At 36.9% G+C, this 19,072-nt stretch overlaps 2 protein-coding genes across 5 annotated transcripts; both read left to right on the top strand.

Moving 5' to 3' along the window:
- The first annotated feature begins 1,149 nt into the window (after positions 1–1,149).
- LOC135583077 (long chain acyl-CoA synthetase 9, chloroplastic-like) lies at positions 1,150–15,127 on the top strand. 4 transcript variants are annotated; one of them, XM_065089812.1, is made up of 13 exons: positions 1,150–1,245; positions 1,352–1,407; positions 2,007–2,497; positions 2,921–3,001; positions 4,551–4,823; positions 6,995–7,126; positions 7,244–7,417; positions 7,520–7,749; positions 11,209–11,326; positions 13,575–13,706; positions 13,790–13,924; positions 13,988–14,194; positions 14,714–15,127. In XM_065089812.1, the coding sequence occupies exons 3-13, from the start codon at positions 2,051–2,053 to the stop codon at positions 14,876–14,878; spliced, it is 2,094 nt and encodes a 697-aa protein (XP_064945884.1). In that variant the 5' UTR covers positions 1,150–1,245; positions 1,352–1,407; positions 2,007–2,050; the 3' UTR covers positions 14,879–15,127. The 4 variants fall into 4 exon arrangements, with proteins under 4 accessions (XP_064945884.1, XP_064945885.1, XP_064945887.1 ...); XM_065089813.1 differs by having other exon boundaries at positions 1,153–1,245; positions 1,352–1,569; XM_065089815.1 differs by having other exon boundaries at positions 1,163–1,245; positions 1,352–1,430.
- Positions 15,128–16,813: 1,686 nt separating this feature from the next.
- Positions 16,814–18,877, top strand: LOC135596424 (sugar transport protein MST4-like). Its single transcript, XM_065088475.1, has 3 exons — positions 16,814–16,940; positions 17,140–17,459; positions 17,627–18,877. The coding sequence occupies exons 1-3, from the start codon at positions 16,814–16,816 to the stop codon at positions 18,296–18,298; spliced, it is 1,119 nt and encodes a 372-aa protein (XP_064944547.1). The 3' UTR covers positions 18,299–18,877.
- The last annotated feature ends 195 nt before the right edge of the window (positions 18,878–19,072 follow it).

Below are 19,072 nucleotides of genomic sequence, written 5' to 3'. Positions count from 1 at the left end.
TCTATTGTTATTTGATTTTAGATTTTAATATTAAAATTTTTCATAAAATAATAAATGTTTAGTTTATAATTTTTAAATTTTTCTTCAACTCTCTATTTTTTTTTCTAGAGAGATTAAGAAATAAGTATAAATTTTTCTTCACGCAGAAAACACTCATAATAGCAAAACCCTGTGATAACGTTAGAAGAACAGTGGAGAGTTAAGCTTGTCTTATCGTAGTCATCAAAATGTGTGGCTCGCAGGAGGAGAGGGTCAAACATATTGTCATGGAATTAAATTGCTAGTAACTGTTTGCAATGTCAACGGGTGATGGATAGAGGTACTCTGGAAGTTGACTTAATTGTACCAGTAGTGTGCATCGCATGGTTTGACTCATCCACAAACATGCGGAAGTAGATTGTTCATGTGATCCAAATCTTAGATACTCTGATAGTTAAACAACATTATCATCTTTGTTTTATGTTAAATTAATTATTTACATGACATGCTGGTCAATTATCAAATCAATCAAACAACAATACCAAAAAACTATAGGAAACATGAGATTGTGTATCATCTTAGTTTGATGATAAATTAACTATTTACATGACATGCTAGTCAATTATCGAATCTATTGAAAAATAATACATGACAATTTTTTTTTATCATCTTTGTTTTATGATAAATTAACTATTTGCCTCTTATTGAAAATCGGAGCACGTTGATATAAAAGTCTAATTGGATCGTTGTATTGATAACTCATCTTCGACGATGGTAAGGATCATAAAATAAATATTGATAGGTAAAGATGACTTCTTGGCAAATTTATTTGAGATTTTAAACTTTCAATGAATATTTTAGGTATAAAATATTTATAAAAAAAATCAGATTACAAAGGATTCAATTCCTATTGCCTCTAAGATATAGTTTAGGTATAATAATAATAATAATAATAATAATAATAATAATAATAATAATAATAATAATAATAATAATAATAATAATAAAAAAATCTTTGAGAGATAGTTTAGATATTTTTTAAATTAAAAATAATGTTTGAAAAAAAAAATTAAAATGAGATATAAAATGAAAATACTCAAAATAGAAATATTTTATAAGGTGTAATTTCTAATAAACGATGGAATATTATGCTTCTCTCTCAAAAGTATGCGGTGTTAATATTACGTCGCAAAAGTATGCGTTGTGGCGCAGCAGAAGCAACAAAAGAAAAGCATTCGGTGTGAATCGCTCGTCTTCCGATCTGAGGTCCCAACCGCATCGCTCGGCCTTCAGTTCTTACCCCCCTTCATCTCTTGTTCTTTGTAATATAAATCCTTCGGAAACCCTAATCTCATCTCCTGTCCATCATCAGATCTACTTCCTTTCATCTCGCCTGCAACGCATCGGAATTTTGCTACGGCCTGCGCGGTACGGACTGCTGCCACGACGGGGTTTCCCATCTCCTTGATCCTTGATCTTAGCTTATTGTCGTGATAGTCGAAATCTGTGTGACGGTGGCCTAGATTGGTGTTGATGTTAATTGTTAGGATGACAAGAAAGATCTTGGGTTTATTTTCTGCCACGTCAAAGGTAGATTTTGAAGGAAAGGAACCATCAGAAGTTCATATGTGGTTCTCCTTTTTATGTGAATTTGGCGTATTACCAACTAGCGGTGGATAAGCAATGTAGTTGAGGATAGATATAACTTCTGTGGATTTCTTTTCTCATTTTGATGATATTAGGCTGTGAATATGGAAGTTCTAATGCATATGTGTACGATTCTTTCATATGTGAACTTGTGCTGAATACAACTCTCATAAAGCAGAGCCCGTTAGTAACGTTAAAAGAACAGTGGAGAGTTAAGCATGGTAAAATTAAAAACTGAGAGCCTTTTTACTGTCAACTTTTGAAGCCTATCATATCATTTTATGTTATGAAATAAAGTTTTCTTCTTTAGAACATTTACCTAAATATTTTGTAACTATTGTTGTTGTTGAAGCTTTTGTTTATCAAAGAATCTCTGGCAGGTTTTTGAGAATTGGGCAATACATTAATTGCTTATCTTCAAGGAATGAATCCATATATTGTTGGCATTTTCGTGTCGCTTATAGCTTCACTTATATTATGGAAATCAAATAATGGAAAGAAACGAGGGCTGCCAGCTGATGTTGGTGGAGAGCCCGGTTATGCAGTTCGCAACTACCGGTCCACTTCCCTAGCAGAATCTAGTTGGGAAGGAGTATCAACATTGGCTGAGCTATTTGAGCAAGCCTGCAAACGTTTCACATATAAGCCTTCACTTGGAACTCGGAAGCTGATTACAAGAGAAATGGAAGTAAGCCAGAATGGGAGATCCTTTGAGAAGCTTCATCTGGGAGACTATGAATGGGTGAGTTATGGTGAGGCTTTTAAAGCTGTTTGCAGCTTCTCATCTGGTCTAGTCCATCTTGGCCACAAAAAAGATGAGCGGGTTGCCATATTTTCCGACACACGGGCAGAATGGTTTATAGCCTTACAGGTATGTTTTCTTGTCTGATAGATTATAATATGCATGCTCATTGAAGGTATTATTCGTGTTCGTAACTTTTTCCATGCAACACAATGCCCAGAAGCATTACCTTTTTGTAAAATTAAATGGAAGAATATCTTCATTAAGTAGTTTAGCCTGATTTTGGTTTTCATTTAAATTGAACCCGAAAAAAGATCATAGAAGCTAATAAAGTTAGGTTATCAGGTTAACTTGTCATCTGTTTATAGGCACACATGCATGTTGAGCATTTGATGGACATCTTGATATTTGAACTGTAAGAATAACTCAATACATCCTGAAGTTTTGCTTGGAGCATTTAACTGTGGCAAAAGAAGTGCCACATATTATCTATGTTGTTAGAAAGTTTCGTTCCTTAGCTTCCTTATATAATTGGTCTCTTTTCTTAAACAGGGTTGCTTCAGGCAAAATATCACAGTTGTTACTATATATGCTTCACTGGGGGGAGAGGCTCTTTGTCACTCATTAAATGAGGTTTCATTATTCAAGACTTCTTCACTTCTAAGTCATTGATTTCTCTATCTGTTTGATCATCAAATTTGAATGTATGGTAGTGCAGTGAAATTTATGTTCTTTTGAACTTCTACTTGCATTAGGTAGTTCTTCAAACTTCTGGAAGTATACATGAAATGTTTCATCAAATTTTTGTGCCTATTGAGCATGGTCGGTAATTATTTCTGATAATATATTTTTCTCATTTTGTTTTGATTGTGATTCTCTGAAATATTTATTGATTTTCTGTAGTTTTTTCTTGCTGCAATGAGACCATTTATGATCTTTTAGTAAGGAGGCTTTTTCGATTTCTAATGCCGTGACAAGATTGTTCAAGAGCTATTAATTAGAAAGACTTGTGCGACACTTTTAATAAAAAGAGATATCTGTTTTCTCATTAATGTTTCTTGTGTACTTTTACCACTACTCTGTCTTTCTTTAGAGCTCACTTGAGGTCTAGAACTTGCAATCAACTATTTTAGATAATAAATAATTTATAAGTGTCTTTCAGCTATGGAAGTTAAACACATTGATTTTGATTATATCGTGGAAAATGGAAATGTATGGAACAATTTCCAACAGCTGGTTATTTTAAAGTTGTGCTGAAATGGTGTATAAAAAATGGTTTTACATCATGTGCAATGAACCTCTAAGGTTATTCATTGCAGAGGTCTTATATGCACAAGGAAAGCATCAAGACATCTTTTTCTTCATGCACACCGTCTTTTTGTCTGTAAATTGCATTTTCTACTTGAATTACTTTAGAACCAGGTGAAGGAAGTAATAATAGTTTTCTTTTTGTAGCTTTGTTTTGGTTCTAGATGACTTCAGTTCCTGATAACATTTTTATAACCATTAGATTCCTTAGTAACATTATAGGATTTGAAATTTGTATCTCTAGAATGTATGCCTGGAAGGAACAGTCAAAGCCAACAATGAAGGTACTTCATATCTCTTAGCAGATTCTAGCATGTTGAGCTATGCTCATCTGAAAAATGAATTTTATCCTCTATAATCTGAAAGATGATTGTTTTTACTACTTTGAATTGCTAAGGAAAAAGTCATCCTCATTTAGTTCAAACCACCTCTTCTTCCAAGATGGCCGACTGATGTGTGCACCTCTGCTATGAAAGTAAGCCTGTCATGTGAGAAGTAGCTTATGCATGTTGGCTTGCTTAGCTGCGTGAACACTGGGCAATACCTGAGAAAATACCAAATGGAGCAAAAACATAATCTGACATTTACATTTTTTTTTTTAAATTCTTGATAGCATCTAGCAAGTTTGAGGTTATGCCTACTTGTTATTTACTGATTGTGCAAATTTCTTGTTTCAATGTTTCCATGAGCTTGTGAACATTAATACTGCATTCTTTGACCTGACAACAAACTTCACAAGCTCATATTTGTAACAGTAAATTTTGCATTATGTTGATGATGTGGTTATGTCCAAATCCCTTTCATTTATGTTTCGTTATGATTAAGGTAATCATTTAAATCTCTTCGCTTATCAGTTTACTCTGTGATTGACCAGACAGAGGTCTCAACTGTAATCTGTGGACACAAGGAACTGAAAAAACTGATTGATATAAGTGGACAACTTGACAATGTAAAACGTATTATTTATATTGATGAGGAGGGTGTTTCAAGTGAGGTTTCATTGGCTAAGAAGAATACAAGTTGGACGATTACATCATTTGTTGAAGTAGAGACAATGGGCAGGGAAAAGCCTATAGATGCATATCTGCCCCTCTCAGCTGATGTTGCTGTGATAATGTATACAAGTGGTAGCACTGGTTTGCCAAAGGTTTGTCTGCTCTTATCTGTTAGTTTTGTCTTTATGTCAAATTGCAAACTTTCCTTGTAGGTTATGTTCAGCTTCTAATTAGTAATCTGGGTTTTCTGATAGTCTGCCTGCATGTCCTTGGTTATTACAGTTACAATTGCGCCAACTGGGTTACTATGCCTTGTAATTGGTGTTTTCATTATCAAATGGTAGTACTAACTATTTTTGAACAAGTTTTTCTTGAAAGTGTTATTTGAGCATTAAACCAGCGTTCAGTATTTTGCTTTGTTCATACATCCAGGGACTAATTTTGGAGTTGACAATGAAATTTCTAGCAGTATTCGTGCTCAACTTGACATGCCAGTTTGGATTTGTGAAAGCATATTGTCATATGCACTTTAAGGGCCCTTTTAGACTATAATTACTGTACTTTCTTTGTGCAACATGTGCTCAACTTGACATGCCATTTATTTCCATGTGTATTATGGTTATCCATGACTTACTAGTCTATTATTACTGTATATTCTTTTAATGAATGCCTGTGCTGCACATTTCATGCCATGTAGGTGAGGTATTGGCATGGCACTTGATGCATTGCCCTTGTGACAATATATTTTGAACAGTTGACGTGTGTAGGGATGACAATGGGTCAGATACGTTTAAATTTCCCTGGAGCTTGACCAGCTTTCTAGGTACCTGAACCAAACTTGGGTGCATTAATTACCACCTGAACCTTTTCCTAATCTGATTGAAGGATACCTGAACCTAGTTTTACTATGTTGGTAAATGTAGGTATCTGGAAAACTTGATCTGCTAACATCCTTTCTCACATTAGGAATGACAAGTAGGGTATTGATTAAAACCCATCTATCTAGTTAACCAAAACCTGAACCCAACTCAGGTGACCCCTTTTCTATCCAAGCCCATTCCGGACTTGATCAAAGGGTATCCAAACCCAATTGAATCAGGTCAATACCTTAAAAATCCCAGCTTGCTGCCATCTCTACTTGTGCATACCACAGAGACATACTAAGTGCTCCATGAGATGTACCAAATCCACTCAGGACAAGGACAGGCGTGACAACTGACATGCCAAACTTGGAATCTTGATCCATCCTGAGTCACACAGAATCTTTTTAGAATGAAGCTTAGATATATATGGAATAAACACCTTTTTCTTTGGTCTCACTGCTACTGAATTAGTAACATAATGTTTCTGAAATGTTGACCATGAATCTTGGCAATGGACCTCCCTCCTGTAGGTTGTTTCCATGTAGGAACCTAAATTGCTTATCAATTTTTAATACTCAGATATATCGAAATATTTCAGACGTAGCACTAAGGTATCCTTTTTTTCTTGTTTTTGCATCTGATTCCTTTACAGGATACCAGAGCCCATTGATAAAGAAAGAAAATTGACCAGCATAAATTTCATTTACTGATGCATATTGATCTTTACTTGTCAGCATAACATTATTGTATAACTTGAACTCCTCATTGCTTTGCAACTTTTCATGATTGCCCTTGGTTTGGTTGGGAATTTCCTACATTTATATATCGGTCAGGTAATATAGAACATCACAAGCTTGAATTCTGAAAAAAAAAATGCAAAGTTGGCTATCTAGTCGTGTGATTTTGATCTAAATGAAGACTTAGAAACTAAAATCAGAAATCATAGTGTTCATTTGATGAATATGGTGTTAATAAAAGTAAATTAGATGTTGTGTTGGCATATATAAACCTTGTTGATTTCAGGATTTTGATAAAAAAAGAATGTCCAACTTAAAGGACCCAAAACCTATTTCAGAACCAAATTTACTTGATATAAGCTTCACACTTCTATCTGGTTAAGGAATTACTTTAAAGTTGTGGATTAGTTAGATATTCTGAGCTTGAACCGCCACATGCCCACACATGCTAAAAGAAGGGAAGTAAGAAGTATTGCCATAAGTTCGCATGCACACAAATTTTCAGAGACAGATAAAGCTCTCTACTCCCAGCTTTCTTATGATATCTCTGTTTGTTTCTATAAATGTGTATGTGTATGTGTATGTATCATCATGAAGTTTGTAGTTTTTGCTCTCGGTCCACTCAGATCCTTATCAAATTTAGAATGCTATTTGGGGATAATTAGGAAATTTTCAGTGTTGCTTATGCTTACAACATTCCTAATTCCTTGACTTCTCTTACAGGGTGTAATGATGACCCATGGCAATGTTCTAGCCACAGCTTCAGCTGTTATGACTATTGTCCCTTCCATTGGGACTAATGACATATACATGGCATACCTACCACTAGCTCATATTCTTGAGTTGGCTGCAGAGGTAAGGAGTTTCAAGTTTTCCTACATCTGAACTTTATACAGGATCCACATGTAACTTGTTCATGATTATTTTTTCTATTTTTTCGGTCAATAATAATTTTATGTATGCTGTACACAGAATGTAATGGTTGCTGCGGGAGTTTCTATAGGCTATGGGTCACCTTTGACTCTCACTGATACATCAAACAAGATAAAGAAAGGAACAAAAGGTGATGCTTCAGTCTTGAGTCCTACAGTGATGGCTGCTGTACCTGCTATCCTTGACCGTGTCCGTGATGGCGTGCGGAAAAAGGTCTTTGCATTTCCTTTCAAAGATATAATATCTTTCATAATCTGTTTTGCCTGATTTTATGGGATTAATTTTCATTTAATATATTCTTTTAACAAATTTCAGGTAGATGCCAAGGGTGGGTTGTCGAAGAAATTATTTGATGCTGCATATGGTCGTAGGTTGTCTGCTATTAATGGAAGTTGGTTTGGAGCATGGGGTTTAGAGAAGGTTTTATGGGATTTTCTCATATTTAGACAGGTTCGAGCAGTTTTAGGAGGTCGTGTACGTTTTTTACTTTCTGGTGGGGCTCCTCTATTTGGTGATACTCAGAGATTTATCAACATATGTCTTGGGTTAGTATAACCTTATTTCATTTCTTTGAGGAACATGCAAGTAATTTATACCTAAACTTTTAGGATTTTTTGATGTATACCTGTAGTTGGAGGTGATTTTCTTCTGTTTCAGGCTTCACCAGAATGCTGCTGTGCTTGTTAATATTATATGAAAGGACAACTGAAACTGGCACTTTAAGCATAAAAAGTATAATACAATTTTTTGTTAAAAAATTACTTTGTGTTTCGGATGATTAAATTTTACCAAATCTATTAATTGAGGTGCCTCTGTTATCTCTTTTTAATGCTATCCCATTCTGGACTTGGAGGGCTTTGGGACAGTTCACGTTCATATTTAAAATTTCCCCCTTCATAACTTTTGACTTACTATAGGTCTATTCTTGATTAAGCGGAGAAATATATGGGAAAATCACACCAGACTGTTGTTGAACAGTTTGTTTTTAGCTAGTGTAGTCTTATCACCCCCTTCTGGTTTCTGTATTCCCTTTATATGAAAATGCTGGGTTCTGATCTTTATATACAACAATATTCAAATGTTGAACCCATTTGTTCAATTTGACTTGTGTTCCTCCAATAGTTCAACTGAACTTCTTATATTTATCACTAAATAAAAAAAGAAAATTAGTGGCCACTTCAGTTGTCCCATCTTTCTTTTGTTCAGTTAGGAAGTCTTTACTTGTAATTGACCATAAAACTAGACATTTACTGGGGCGACAGTGTAGTACTTGTAGTTTTAGCAAGACATGAGCTCAATGGTTTAATTGCATTAAATAAAGCAAAAAGGATTTAGAGATCACCTAGTGAATTAACTGCTAAATATATGAAAAGACGTGGTTAAACTATTTTTGCCAAGGACATGTTCAATTGTTCAAAAGTAAAATTACGAAATGCGACTTGCAGTAATTGGTTACCTTTGGAATGTTTGGGAAATGTAATTTCAGATTGGAATTTTTGTTTGAATTTTTTACATGATTTTTTGTTGCTAATTTTGACCACAATGACCTTCTAGAGACCCAAGGTGAAATAAGATGGAGGTGGAATTAATACAAATTTGGAACTGACATGTTAATAAAATATATGTTTAATATCATAATAAGTTATTACAGTAACTATTCTTTTACATGTTTACCCTCAAAATTTTTTTGATTGCGTGGCAGTCAGTCATTCCTTGTTTCTGTTTATTAATTCAGTCCCAATGCATAGTGCACAATGTGTGCTAGTAAATAGAATAGTGAATATTGTGAGAATGTTTCTTTCAGAACTGTTACATCATTATCTATCTATAACATTTTTACTGTTAACCTCCTTTCATGGAGGCATATTTCCAAAGTTCAAAATAAAGTTAAGCCCTCTTAATTTTCTAAAACATTTTTGAATTCCCAACATATGAAGGCACTTATAATTTTATTTAAACTATAAGACTTGCGGGTTGTGAATGTATGGGCTTGAAGATTAAAGGGACATGTGGTTTTAATTTTAAAAGTTCCGATGGATGACTTTTGAAGTTCTATTGGTTCCATTAGATGGGCAGGTGGGAACAAAAGAATTAATTATAAAGGGAAATATACGTTCATAAACAAAGTATAAAACAAAAAAGAAACATTATCATCTCTTGTAGATTATAAATGATATTGTAAATAATTATATTTGCACTGTCATCTTGACCATTTCATGGTTGAACTAGGTAGGACACGGTTTAAGATTCTAGCGATTATAAGCAAATACAAAGACAAGGGACTAATGTGCAATTTTTGTAGGCTAGTGATTAGTGCAAGAACTCCTGTACCAATTTATTATATATCATTTACATATTGGAATATCAAAATGATTATATAATAGAAAGCTTTTGTGGTAACACCTATTAGCATGCTGCAGTACATCATAGCATGTCACCAATGTGAATTGTAGATAATAGTGTAATGTAACATTTGAAAGAGGTTATATTTGGACTTCTTTTTAATGTTTGATTGATTATAATTGAAACTCATCATTTTGTGTCAATTAAATTGTGGAATTATAATCATTTTCCTGTTTCTATCAACTGCTGAGAATTAAACAGTTGAACTATAAGTTTTGAATCTTGAGTTAAGAATTTTGGTATACCAAACAAAAATTATTGAAGTTAATTTTAGCAAGTGCCGTTTTTATTTGAAGTATTGTTGAGTTTGGTCATATATGAAAACTAAAAAACATTAAATCTAGTTTTTCTGGTTACTAACTAATTTACAGGTTTTGTTGGGCATGGTGCTCAAAATTGCAGTGCAGATAAACAGAAAGTTTTTGTTACGTAAGTTACCTGTCAAGGCATTCTCTGGCTCTTAAGCCATAGAAGTGCATGAGTTGGCTTATTTGATTTGGGAGATTCTTCTTTTTTTCAGATATTCTCACGCGATGGCTTCTAGACATGCTGTTTATGAAAAACTACTTCCTGTGGCTTTTCTTGACCTCATAAAAAAGATTCTAGTCATCTGATTAAATTTATGCCCTCTGATGGTAGTTTTAAGTAACAGAAGTCTTTCTTGGATTTGATTGGATCAAAACACTTGATCTTATTACTAAATGAGCAAGTCTGAGACTATTCATGGATTGGTGTTACTTGATTCACATAATTAGAGAATTTGGAGACAAATTTGAATTTATATCTTCAGTAGCCCCTCTTTTTTTAACTATATGGTAAAGACCTGTCATGTTTCTGAGTTTTTGATATGACTCTTACAAATTCATCAAATAATCAAACACATGCAAACATATCATTTAGAAAAAAGTGATGAACTTAACTGTATCCTTATGTACAAGGTCTTCAATTTCGAATAATATCGTCCATATCGGGCGGTACGTACCGGTCCGTCAACAGATCGGTACATGGACCGCTCGCTACTGGACGATATGTACCAGTCCGTCAACAGACCAGTACATGGACCGCCCGCTACCGGACGGTATTATATATATATTTGTGACGTCGCCTCTCCTCCCCATGTGGGGTGACGTCGCAGATTCTTTTTACTTATATATATATATAAATAAAGGCGACATCATCGAATTTTTTTTTACTTTATATATACCGCTTGGTATACAGTACTGTATTGTACCGAGCGAATTTCGAAACTCCGGTATGGTACGATATTTCAATCCTTACTTGCGTAGATATCTTAAATATGCATTGACTGATATTTTTTCTTGATTGGTTATACTATTGGCCCAAATAATATTCCAGATAGAGGAACTCTTTAAACTATAGTGAACTTGACACTTGGAGCCATTCACTTATCGGATGAACATGATTGCAACAGAAATTGGGAAATGACTATATGCAGGACTTCAAACATTCAGAAAGGAATCACTCTCTTGTATTTTCTTTTATTTTCTTTAGGTATCAATATTTGCATCTTATACAATTATAGATCTGTAGTATCTTGAATACCTTCGACTTTGTAATTGACCATGCCGAATATTTTCCAGTGCTCCAGTAGTGCAAGGATATGGTCTCACTGAAACCTGTGCTGGAGGAACATTCTCTGACTATGATGACACTTCTGTTGGTCGTGTTGGTGCTCCAGTTCCATGTTCATATGTCAAGGTACAAGTTAAGACCTTGAGGATAATGCTTGCTTGATTGGCATGATAGACCACTGTTTTCCTTGTCTAAAGTGCACGTATAAGATTGTTTTAAATGCTCTTCTTCCTTTTAATCACATGCAAGGTTTTTTCATGTGCTAGTATAAGATTATTATTCCATACTCACTTTTATGTTCCCCTTTTAATTTCAGGTGTATGGCAACTTTATGTTGTAACTTAATGTGTTGGTGGACAATGAATACTGATTATCATGATCTTAGCTTTCATTTTATTATGTCATTTTTAATAAGATACTTAAGATTTGCTACTGTTGGGGTGCCTATGAAAGTCAGCATTTATGAACAAAGGTGCATAATTTTCTTTTTTAATTCCAAGAAGGCATTCTGAGGTCTTTGCCACCACCTTGAAAACCCTTAAGAATGATGTTTACTTGCTTCCTAATCCAAATCAACTGATTTTCCTGACTCTGACTCGATGGGCTTCACATAGAAATATAAAAAAGCCATAAGTGGAGGTGATGTGCGATAAGAATCAGATGATTACAGGAGCCCTAGTTGCTGTGGCTGCCAACACTGTTGGCCGAGCACTTCTCTGCTGCTTCTACCAGTCGCCATCTCCTCCTGTAGGTACCATTTTCTCCACTTCTCTCGTCTCCCATCTCCCCCCCTCTCTTCTCCTCCCATTTTCTGCCCCCTCCTCCCCTCTCTTCCCCGCTTCTTCCTTCTCTTTTCTCCTGTTCTCTCCTTTCTTGTTCTCTCCTCTTCTCTCCTTTCCTCCCTTCTCCTCCCATCTCATTCCCGATGCCTTTGTCTCCAGGAAACTTTGATATGTGCTGTGATAGCACTGCTGTGATGGCAAACTTTATAAGTTTGCTGGATGACACACCAAATGAAAAGGTGACATTGATGTTATAGCTGTATATGTTGATCTTTTGTAAAGCTTTTGATCCTCTGTATCTGTTGGTTCTGCAATATTTTTATTAAGCATATTATTTGATGCATCTTAAGCATAGTTTGTAATAAAGTAAATCCTGCAAGTATAAAGCATCAACTAGTATTTGGAGGAAAAGAAAAAGGTGTACAAGCAGCTAGTTAAATGCAAGGCTCGCTGTATCAGTGTACCACTCAGTATAGGCAGTACATACCAGTCCAATAGGTGACCAGTATGGGTGGTACATACCGGTATATTAGTATTCCTCACCCTATCAAGTGTCGGTACATCGGTATGGCTCGATACGTACTATATTGATGGCCGGTTGGTACACCTATACGGACGGGTAAGACGAACCATGATTAAATGTATCATCATCTTTAAAATTATCCAAGCTCTTTATCACCACCAACCTGATTCCCTCAACCTCAATTGCGAATCTTTTATTCATCACACTTTATACATTCACAAATTCTTGATGGATGAGCACTGCACAGTGATTGAAAGTGAGGAACTGAGGTGCTTAATGGTGTCTTCCATGTATGTTTAGTTTTGTGTTTACCTTGAGTTTTGGCAATAAGCACTGGTTATTACACCTCTTATTGCAAAAGCGTGATGCCTTTTTTCAGTCATAAAATAGAAATCATGCATTTGCTCAAGCTTACTACTCATAAGTCACAATGTATTTGAAAAAAGAACTAGTAAATACAAAGTTCTTTAATTATCACAATATATTTGAACTTATTGCTTTGCATACATAATCCTAGTTATTACACAATTTCTGTGCTATTGAAATTTGAAGTTTTTTAATCTTACATTGTGTTCCATCTAGGCTGATTTTTTAATTCTATAAACATTTTCATTTCTTTTCTGACAACTTTTTGTTCTTTTTTCAACTGGATACTTGAAATGGTAACAGTCTAGGATGAATCTCTATTTCATCTTTCCTTACTGCTTTATCAACTCCATTTATTTTTTGGTACTAAAATCAAGTATGAGCCTCAATGATTCGTAGAATATATTCTCCTAGAATTTTCTTCTGCAATAAGATGAAAGTAAGTTTTAAGTCCCATTGAAACACTTACAATATACATAACTTCTTCAGCTTCTTTGAAGTTGCTAACATTGTTAAGTTGGAGTTCTCAGGCAAAGCTTTTCTTGCGGGATGCTGTTTGTTGTTAGAAAGTGTAGTATGAAATACTCACATGTCTTTATATCCACAGATCTCCATATGAGATTTACTGATGGTTAATTGATGACTAATTTATTTATGTTAATTTAGATCTTCACTCATTTATAGAGAACATTTTTGGTATCAGTTGATAGATTGGCCTGAAGGTGGCTATTTGGTTACGGATTCACCAATGCCTAGAGGGGAAATTGTTATTGGGGGTCCAAATGTTACTCCTGGGTACTTTAAAAATGAAGAAAAAACAAAGGAAGTTTACAAGGTCAGTCACTTGCAATGCTGCTTGTAACCTTAAACGTCCGTTGGTTGAGACTAATTAGGTGCCTTGACATCTGATTGATAAAGGTTGACGAGAAAGGGATGCGGTGGTTTTACACGGGGGACATTGGAAGGTTTCATCCTGATGGCTGCCTAGAAATCATCGATCGAAAAAAAGATATAGTGAAACTTCAGCATGGTGAATATGTGTCTCTTGGAAAGGTAGGACTCTTCATGTCTATTTATAAAATTTCTGGTTTATCAAACTTACTTTCTGTTTCACAGGTTGAGGCTGCTTTGATTGTGAGTCCCTATGTGGACAACATCATGGTGCATGCTGATCCCTTTCACAGTTTCTGTGTTGCACTTGTTGTTGCTGCACAACGTGCCTCAGAAGAATGGGCTTCAAAGCAAGGGATAAATTACAGTGATTTTTCAGATTTATGCCAAAAAGAGGAAACTGTGAAGGAAGTGCATGAGTCACTGTTCAAGGTATGTTTCTCGTTTGTACACCTATGTGGGACATTTAAGTTTGTCTTCTGTTACCCGTGCGGTTCTTTAAATGCATATTTGCTTTTAGAAGGTATTTGACTGTTTATCAAAATATGACTATAGTTTGTACACGATTAGATTCTCTGTTCATTAATTATGACATCTCTGAACAATTTCTTAGTTGCTGCTTCCCCCATTTCTTTCTTGTTTGAGTAAACAATTTGGTTGAGATTATATTATTAACATTAAAAGTGTTCATAATTAGAATTATCAGCATATAAACTGTAAACTACAAGTGTATGATGAATACATGACCTTACATTATGAACCTCCTTGTACGAGTTACACTTGTGCCTCATCATTGAGCCAATCGCATATGTAACTCATCACTCTGATGTCGACGGGTGCTTGCTAGATAATTGTTGGTACCTAACGAATATTTGACACTAGTAGTTCGATAGTCTTGACATCGCTGTAGAATAGTGAGCTGATAATTAGTTTTGTTTGATTTGAGTATAGGTGGCGAAACAAGCAAGATTGGATAAGTTTGAGATCCCAGCAAAGATCAAGCTGATTCCTGAACCATGGACTCCCGAAACTGGTCTGGTCACTGCTGCACTAAAGCTCAAGAGAGAGGTCATTAGAAAGGCATATGCAGATGACCTTGCAAAATTATATGCGTGAATCATAGTTATTTCTTGAGAGGAGTATTTAGTCACGTATTGCTGCCCGGTATCATTTGTTTGCTTTTTGACACAATGTTTATGTGCTTGAAGAGAACACACTTGGCAGGTTATGTTTTTTCCTCATGCAAATTTTGATAGTTGCATGGAAAATAAGTAATAGATATGTTGGTGGGAAGACCAAGGCACTACAAGCACTTTGCTTATGAACACTGACCAACTGGAGAAATAAAATTGTTTCAGCTCCCCATTCCTGTTGTTACCAATGTGAAAATATTGAAATGTCCATTGCTGCTGCTGCTGTGTGTGTGTGTGTGTGTGTGTGTGTTTTTTTTTAACCAAAACTTTATATTAATTAGCAAGGAGCTACAAAACTGATAGGCAGAGATTACCTCAACTCTGAGCTACTCCCTGAAAATTTTGAACTTTGATCTAACCAGTCAAACTCAAAATATTTTTATATATTGATTTCAGGTAAAAAATTATATATTGATTTCATGTACCAAAGTAGTTGAATTAGTCCATTTAAATAGTTAGTATCACCCTCCCCTTAGCTTCGTCGGTTGTCCCCTCTGATTTTTAATTGCATACCCATACCCTACAGAAGATTCCTTACGAGGATTCTGCCTCTTTGTCCCCTTAGACATTTCAAGGATCCTTGCTACTACTATCCTCTTGAAAAGCGTCTCCAAATTGGTTTACCCACAGCTCCCATAATGTGTTCGCCATCACTACCAAGAACACATCCTCCTCGGTTGCTCTTTTCCACTGCCCTTTCTTCTAGCCAGCATCTAGCATTCCAGTCCAGTCCTTAAAAGTCACTGCCATCAAATTGGAACATTCGTAGTACACTGGACATGGCATTGTCTAAGAATGAATTATAGTAGCATTCTCAAGTTGGGATTACGATCTCTCGTAACAATTGATACGCACTCTTTTGTAGAGGCCTTACTATCTAGAGTCAGAGTTGAGGCTCATACCCACTAGTCATCACGGGGGCTCTCAGGTAAATGAATTCTTCGGATCTTGTCAACTAGATATGGATGAAATATATATAGTATTCGATAAAGGCACATTCCATACATTTGAGGTAACGAACTGATGAGTGAAAGTAGTAGTTAAAGCAGCAGTCAATATTGACATATATATATAGGCCAATGGGTTAAAAAGACAGACACTGAATCGATAATATCCTTTTGGTTGAACTGTTTGCTTCAAGATCCTCTTTCCTACCTGAGCTGAGGGGTATTGAAATCCAGTACATTCTCTCAGTGTTTTAGCCTCTCTATTTTATTCTGATTTCATCATTCATTATGATATTTGATGGTTTCTGATTTTTTTTCTTCAATTCATTCTGTGACCTAAAACCCAATCATGACATTTAAATAAATAAATATTATTATTATTATTATTATTATTAAATAATATACTATTATTTAAATAAATAAATAAATAAATTAAAACATATGATGAATAATTAAAAAGTAATAATATACTAAAATGAAAACGATGGGAATAGAGTAATGACTATTATAATAGTTTGTCTATCTTCCATTCATGTTATTAAAAAAAGACTAACAATGGCCCCATTGAAACACAGTCTAATTAACAAATCCAACTGGTCAAACATCGGTTGACTCTCCGGTTCGAGTTCTATAATTATGATCCGGATGGTTAAGTGTTAATCCATAGATGAGCTCATTATGCTAATTGGAAGATTAGTTGTGACCCCTATTGTTGGCAAGGATGTGTTGGTCTTTGAGATCATATTCACTATTCTTGTGTTGGTAAATCGTTAGATTCCAGTCAGCCATGCATCATCATAACTCCAATTTCTTTCTGCCTCACCTGCTTCTCTCTTCTTCGATCTTTTGTTCTTGACTTGGTAGACCGAGCAAGCTAGAAGCGATCTTGAACCTGAGAGAGGAAGGACAAGATGCCGGCGATTGCGATGTCGAATGGTCCAAAGGAATTCCAAGGAAACATCACAGTTTATGTTGTGATATGTGGAGTGATCTCAGCCACGGGAGGCCTCATCTTTGGCTATGACATTGGAATATCAGGCAGGTAACTTCCATTTCGCATTTGATTCGGCTATATGTTTCATCGTCTAGAATCCAATAACATACGCAGCACCAGCTTGTCGGTCAGCATTTTGAGGAGAGAGACGATCGAAGAGATAAAATGTCGGGTGCGTGCAGACATCGTTAGGGTTTGCATGCATGCATGCATACACTGCCTGACCGTTCGATTTGCATGCAGGGGGGGTGACATCGATGGACGACTTCTTGGAGGAGTTCTTCCCGGGGGTGTATGCAAGGAAACACAAGGCCAAGGAAGACAACTACTGCAAGTACGACAACCAAGGCGTTCAGCTTTTCACTTCGTCCTTGTACCTCGCCGCCTTGCTATCCAGCTTCTTAGCTTCCGAGCTCTGCACCAAACGTGGCCGGCGGCTGACGATGCAAGCCGCGTCGGTGTTCTTCTTGGCCGGCGTCGTCCTCAATGCAGCCGCTCGCAACATCGCCATGCTGATCATAGGCAGGATTCTCCTGGGAGTTGGTGTGGGATTTGCGAATCAGGTTTTCTCCTCAGACTTCCTTTCTATCACTCGTCTCCGCTTTCTCCTCTATTTCTCTCTCTCTATTCACTTTCTCTTGGAAGATAACATGTTACCTGTATCTTGTCGCTCCACTTCATGCATCAAGAGTGAAGCTGGCCGCCAACATGTGCGTTCTTCTTGCTGCAGGCGGTTCCTCTCTTCTTGTCGGAGATCGCGCCAGTCCGCGTCCGGGGAGCCTTGAACATCCTCTTCCAACTCGATGTGACGATCGGGATCTTCGTGGCCAACATCGTGAACTACCTCGTGTCCAATATCCACCCCTGGGGATGGAGACTCGCGCTTGGCTTGGCCGGCGTGCCGGCGACCATGCTTTGCTTGGGATCCCTCGTGATCGCCGAGACGCCGACGAGACTCATCGAGCGGGAGCTGCTGATGGAAGGCTTGGCCATGCTGAAGAAGATCAGGGGGACCGACAACGTGGATGCGGAGTACCAAGAGATCCTGCGTGCCTGCGAGATGGCACGGCAAGTGAAGCATCCGTTCAGGAACCTCATGAAACGATCGAGCCGCCCCCAGCTGGTGATCGCCATCGTGATGCAGGTCTTCCAGCAGTTCACCGGGATCAACGCCATCATGTTTTATGCTCCGGTCCTCTTCCAGACCATCGGATTCAAGAACGACGCGTCGCTGCTCTCCGCGGTCATCACGGGTATCGTCAATGTCCTGTCCACCGTCGTATCGGTGGTCTTGGTGGACAAAGTCGGGAGGAGATTCCTGCTTCTCGAAGCCTGTGGGCAGATGTTGATCACGCAGGTTAAAACAACTAGTCACATACATCGATGCTCAGATATATTCTAACCCAAGTGGTGGTTGATCTGCATGCACGCAGGTGGCTATCGGAGGCATTCTACTCGTCAACTTGAGAGCAACTGATGAACTCGAACACGGCGTGGCAATTTGGGTGGTGGTGCTGGTATGCCTCTTCGTGTCAAGCTTTGCCTGGTCTTGGGGTCCGCTTGGTTGGCTGATCCCCAGCGAGACCTTCCCGTTGGCGACGAGGACCGCCGGCTATGCCTTTGCCGTCAGCTCCAACATGATCTTCACCTTCGTCATCGCCCAGGCTTTCCTCTCCATTATGTGCCATCTGCGTGCGGGGATATTCTTCTTCTTTGCCGCATGGATTGTGGTGATGGGGCTGTTCGTCATCTTCCTGTTGCCCGAGACGAAGAACGTGCCGATCGATGAAATGACCGAGAAGGTCTGGAAGCAACACTGGTTCTGGAAGAGATTCATGGACGAAGAAGAAGAAGAAGAAGAAGAAGAAGAAGAAGAAAGAAGATAAAAAGGACAGTGTCTAACATCGATTGTTGTTGCTCTTCCATGATTCTTCGCATACCATCTGAAGCTCCAAAACATGCATCCCTAATAAATCCAACTTCTAAGTGGCAAATCTAGCTTGTGCTAAGCTTGCTAATACATTCCATACTGAGTTTATTGGTCCGAATAAGAAATTTTATTTACAAAAATCTCTGATCTTCTCCTTCTATTTTATTCTTTTTTGAATCTCCGAAATTTTCCAAAAAAACGAAAAGAAAAAGAGATCCATACGGAGAAAAAAAAAGAAGATCAAAA

Source organism: Musa acuminata, chromosome BXJ1-11 (assembly GCF_036884655.1).
Source record: "Musa acuminata AAA Group cultivar baxijiao chromosome BXJ1-11, Cavendish_Baxijiao_AAA, whole genome shotgun sequence".
Taxonomy (NCBI): domain Eukaryota; kingdom Viridiplantae; phylum Streptophyta; class Magnoliopsida; order Zingiberales; family Musaceae; genus Musa; species Musa acuminata.
This window is presented reverse-complemented; position numbering and strand designations above follow the sequence as displayed.

Bases quoted from the DNA above. Each gene is read 5' to 3' on its own strand.
- LOC135583077 (XM_065089812.1), top strand. From the start codon at position 2,051: ATGAATCCATATATTGTTGGCATTTTCGTGTCGCTTATAGCTTCACTT. The intron at 2,498-2,920 runs GTATGTTTTCTT...TTTCTTAAACAG, and splicing joins AATGGTTTATAGCCTTACAG to GGTTGCTTCAGGCAAAATAT. The intron at 7,127-7,243 runs GTAAGGAGTTTC...TGCTGTACACAG, and splicing joins TTCTTGAGTTGGCTGCAGAG to AATGTAATGGTTGCTGCGGG.
- LOC135596424 (XM_065088475.1), top strand. From the start codon at position 16,814: ATGCCGGCGATTGCGATGTCGAATGGTCCAAAGGAATTCCAAGGAAAC. The intron at 16,941-17,139 runs GCAGGTAACTTC...ATTTGCATGCAG, and splicing joins CTATGACATTGGAATATCAG to GGGGGGTGACATCGATGGAC. The intron at 17,460-17,626 runs GTTTTCTCCTCA...TTCTTGCTGCAG, and splicing joins GTGTGGGATTTGCGAATCAG to GCGGTTCCTCTCTTCTTGTC.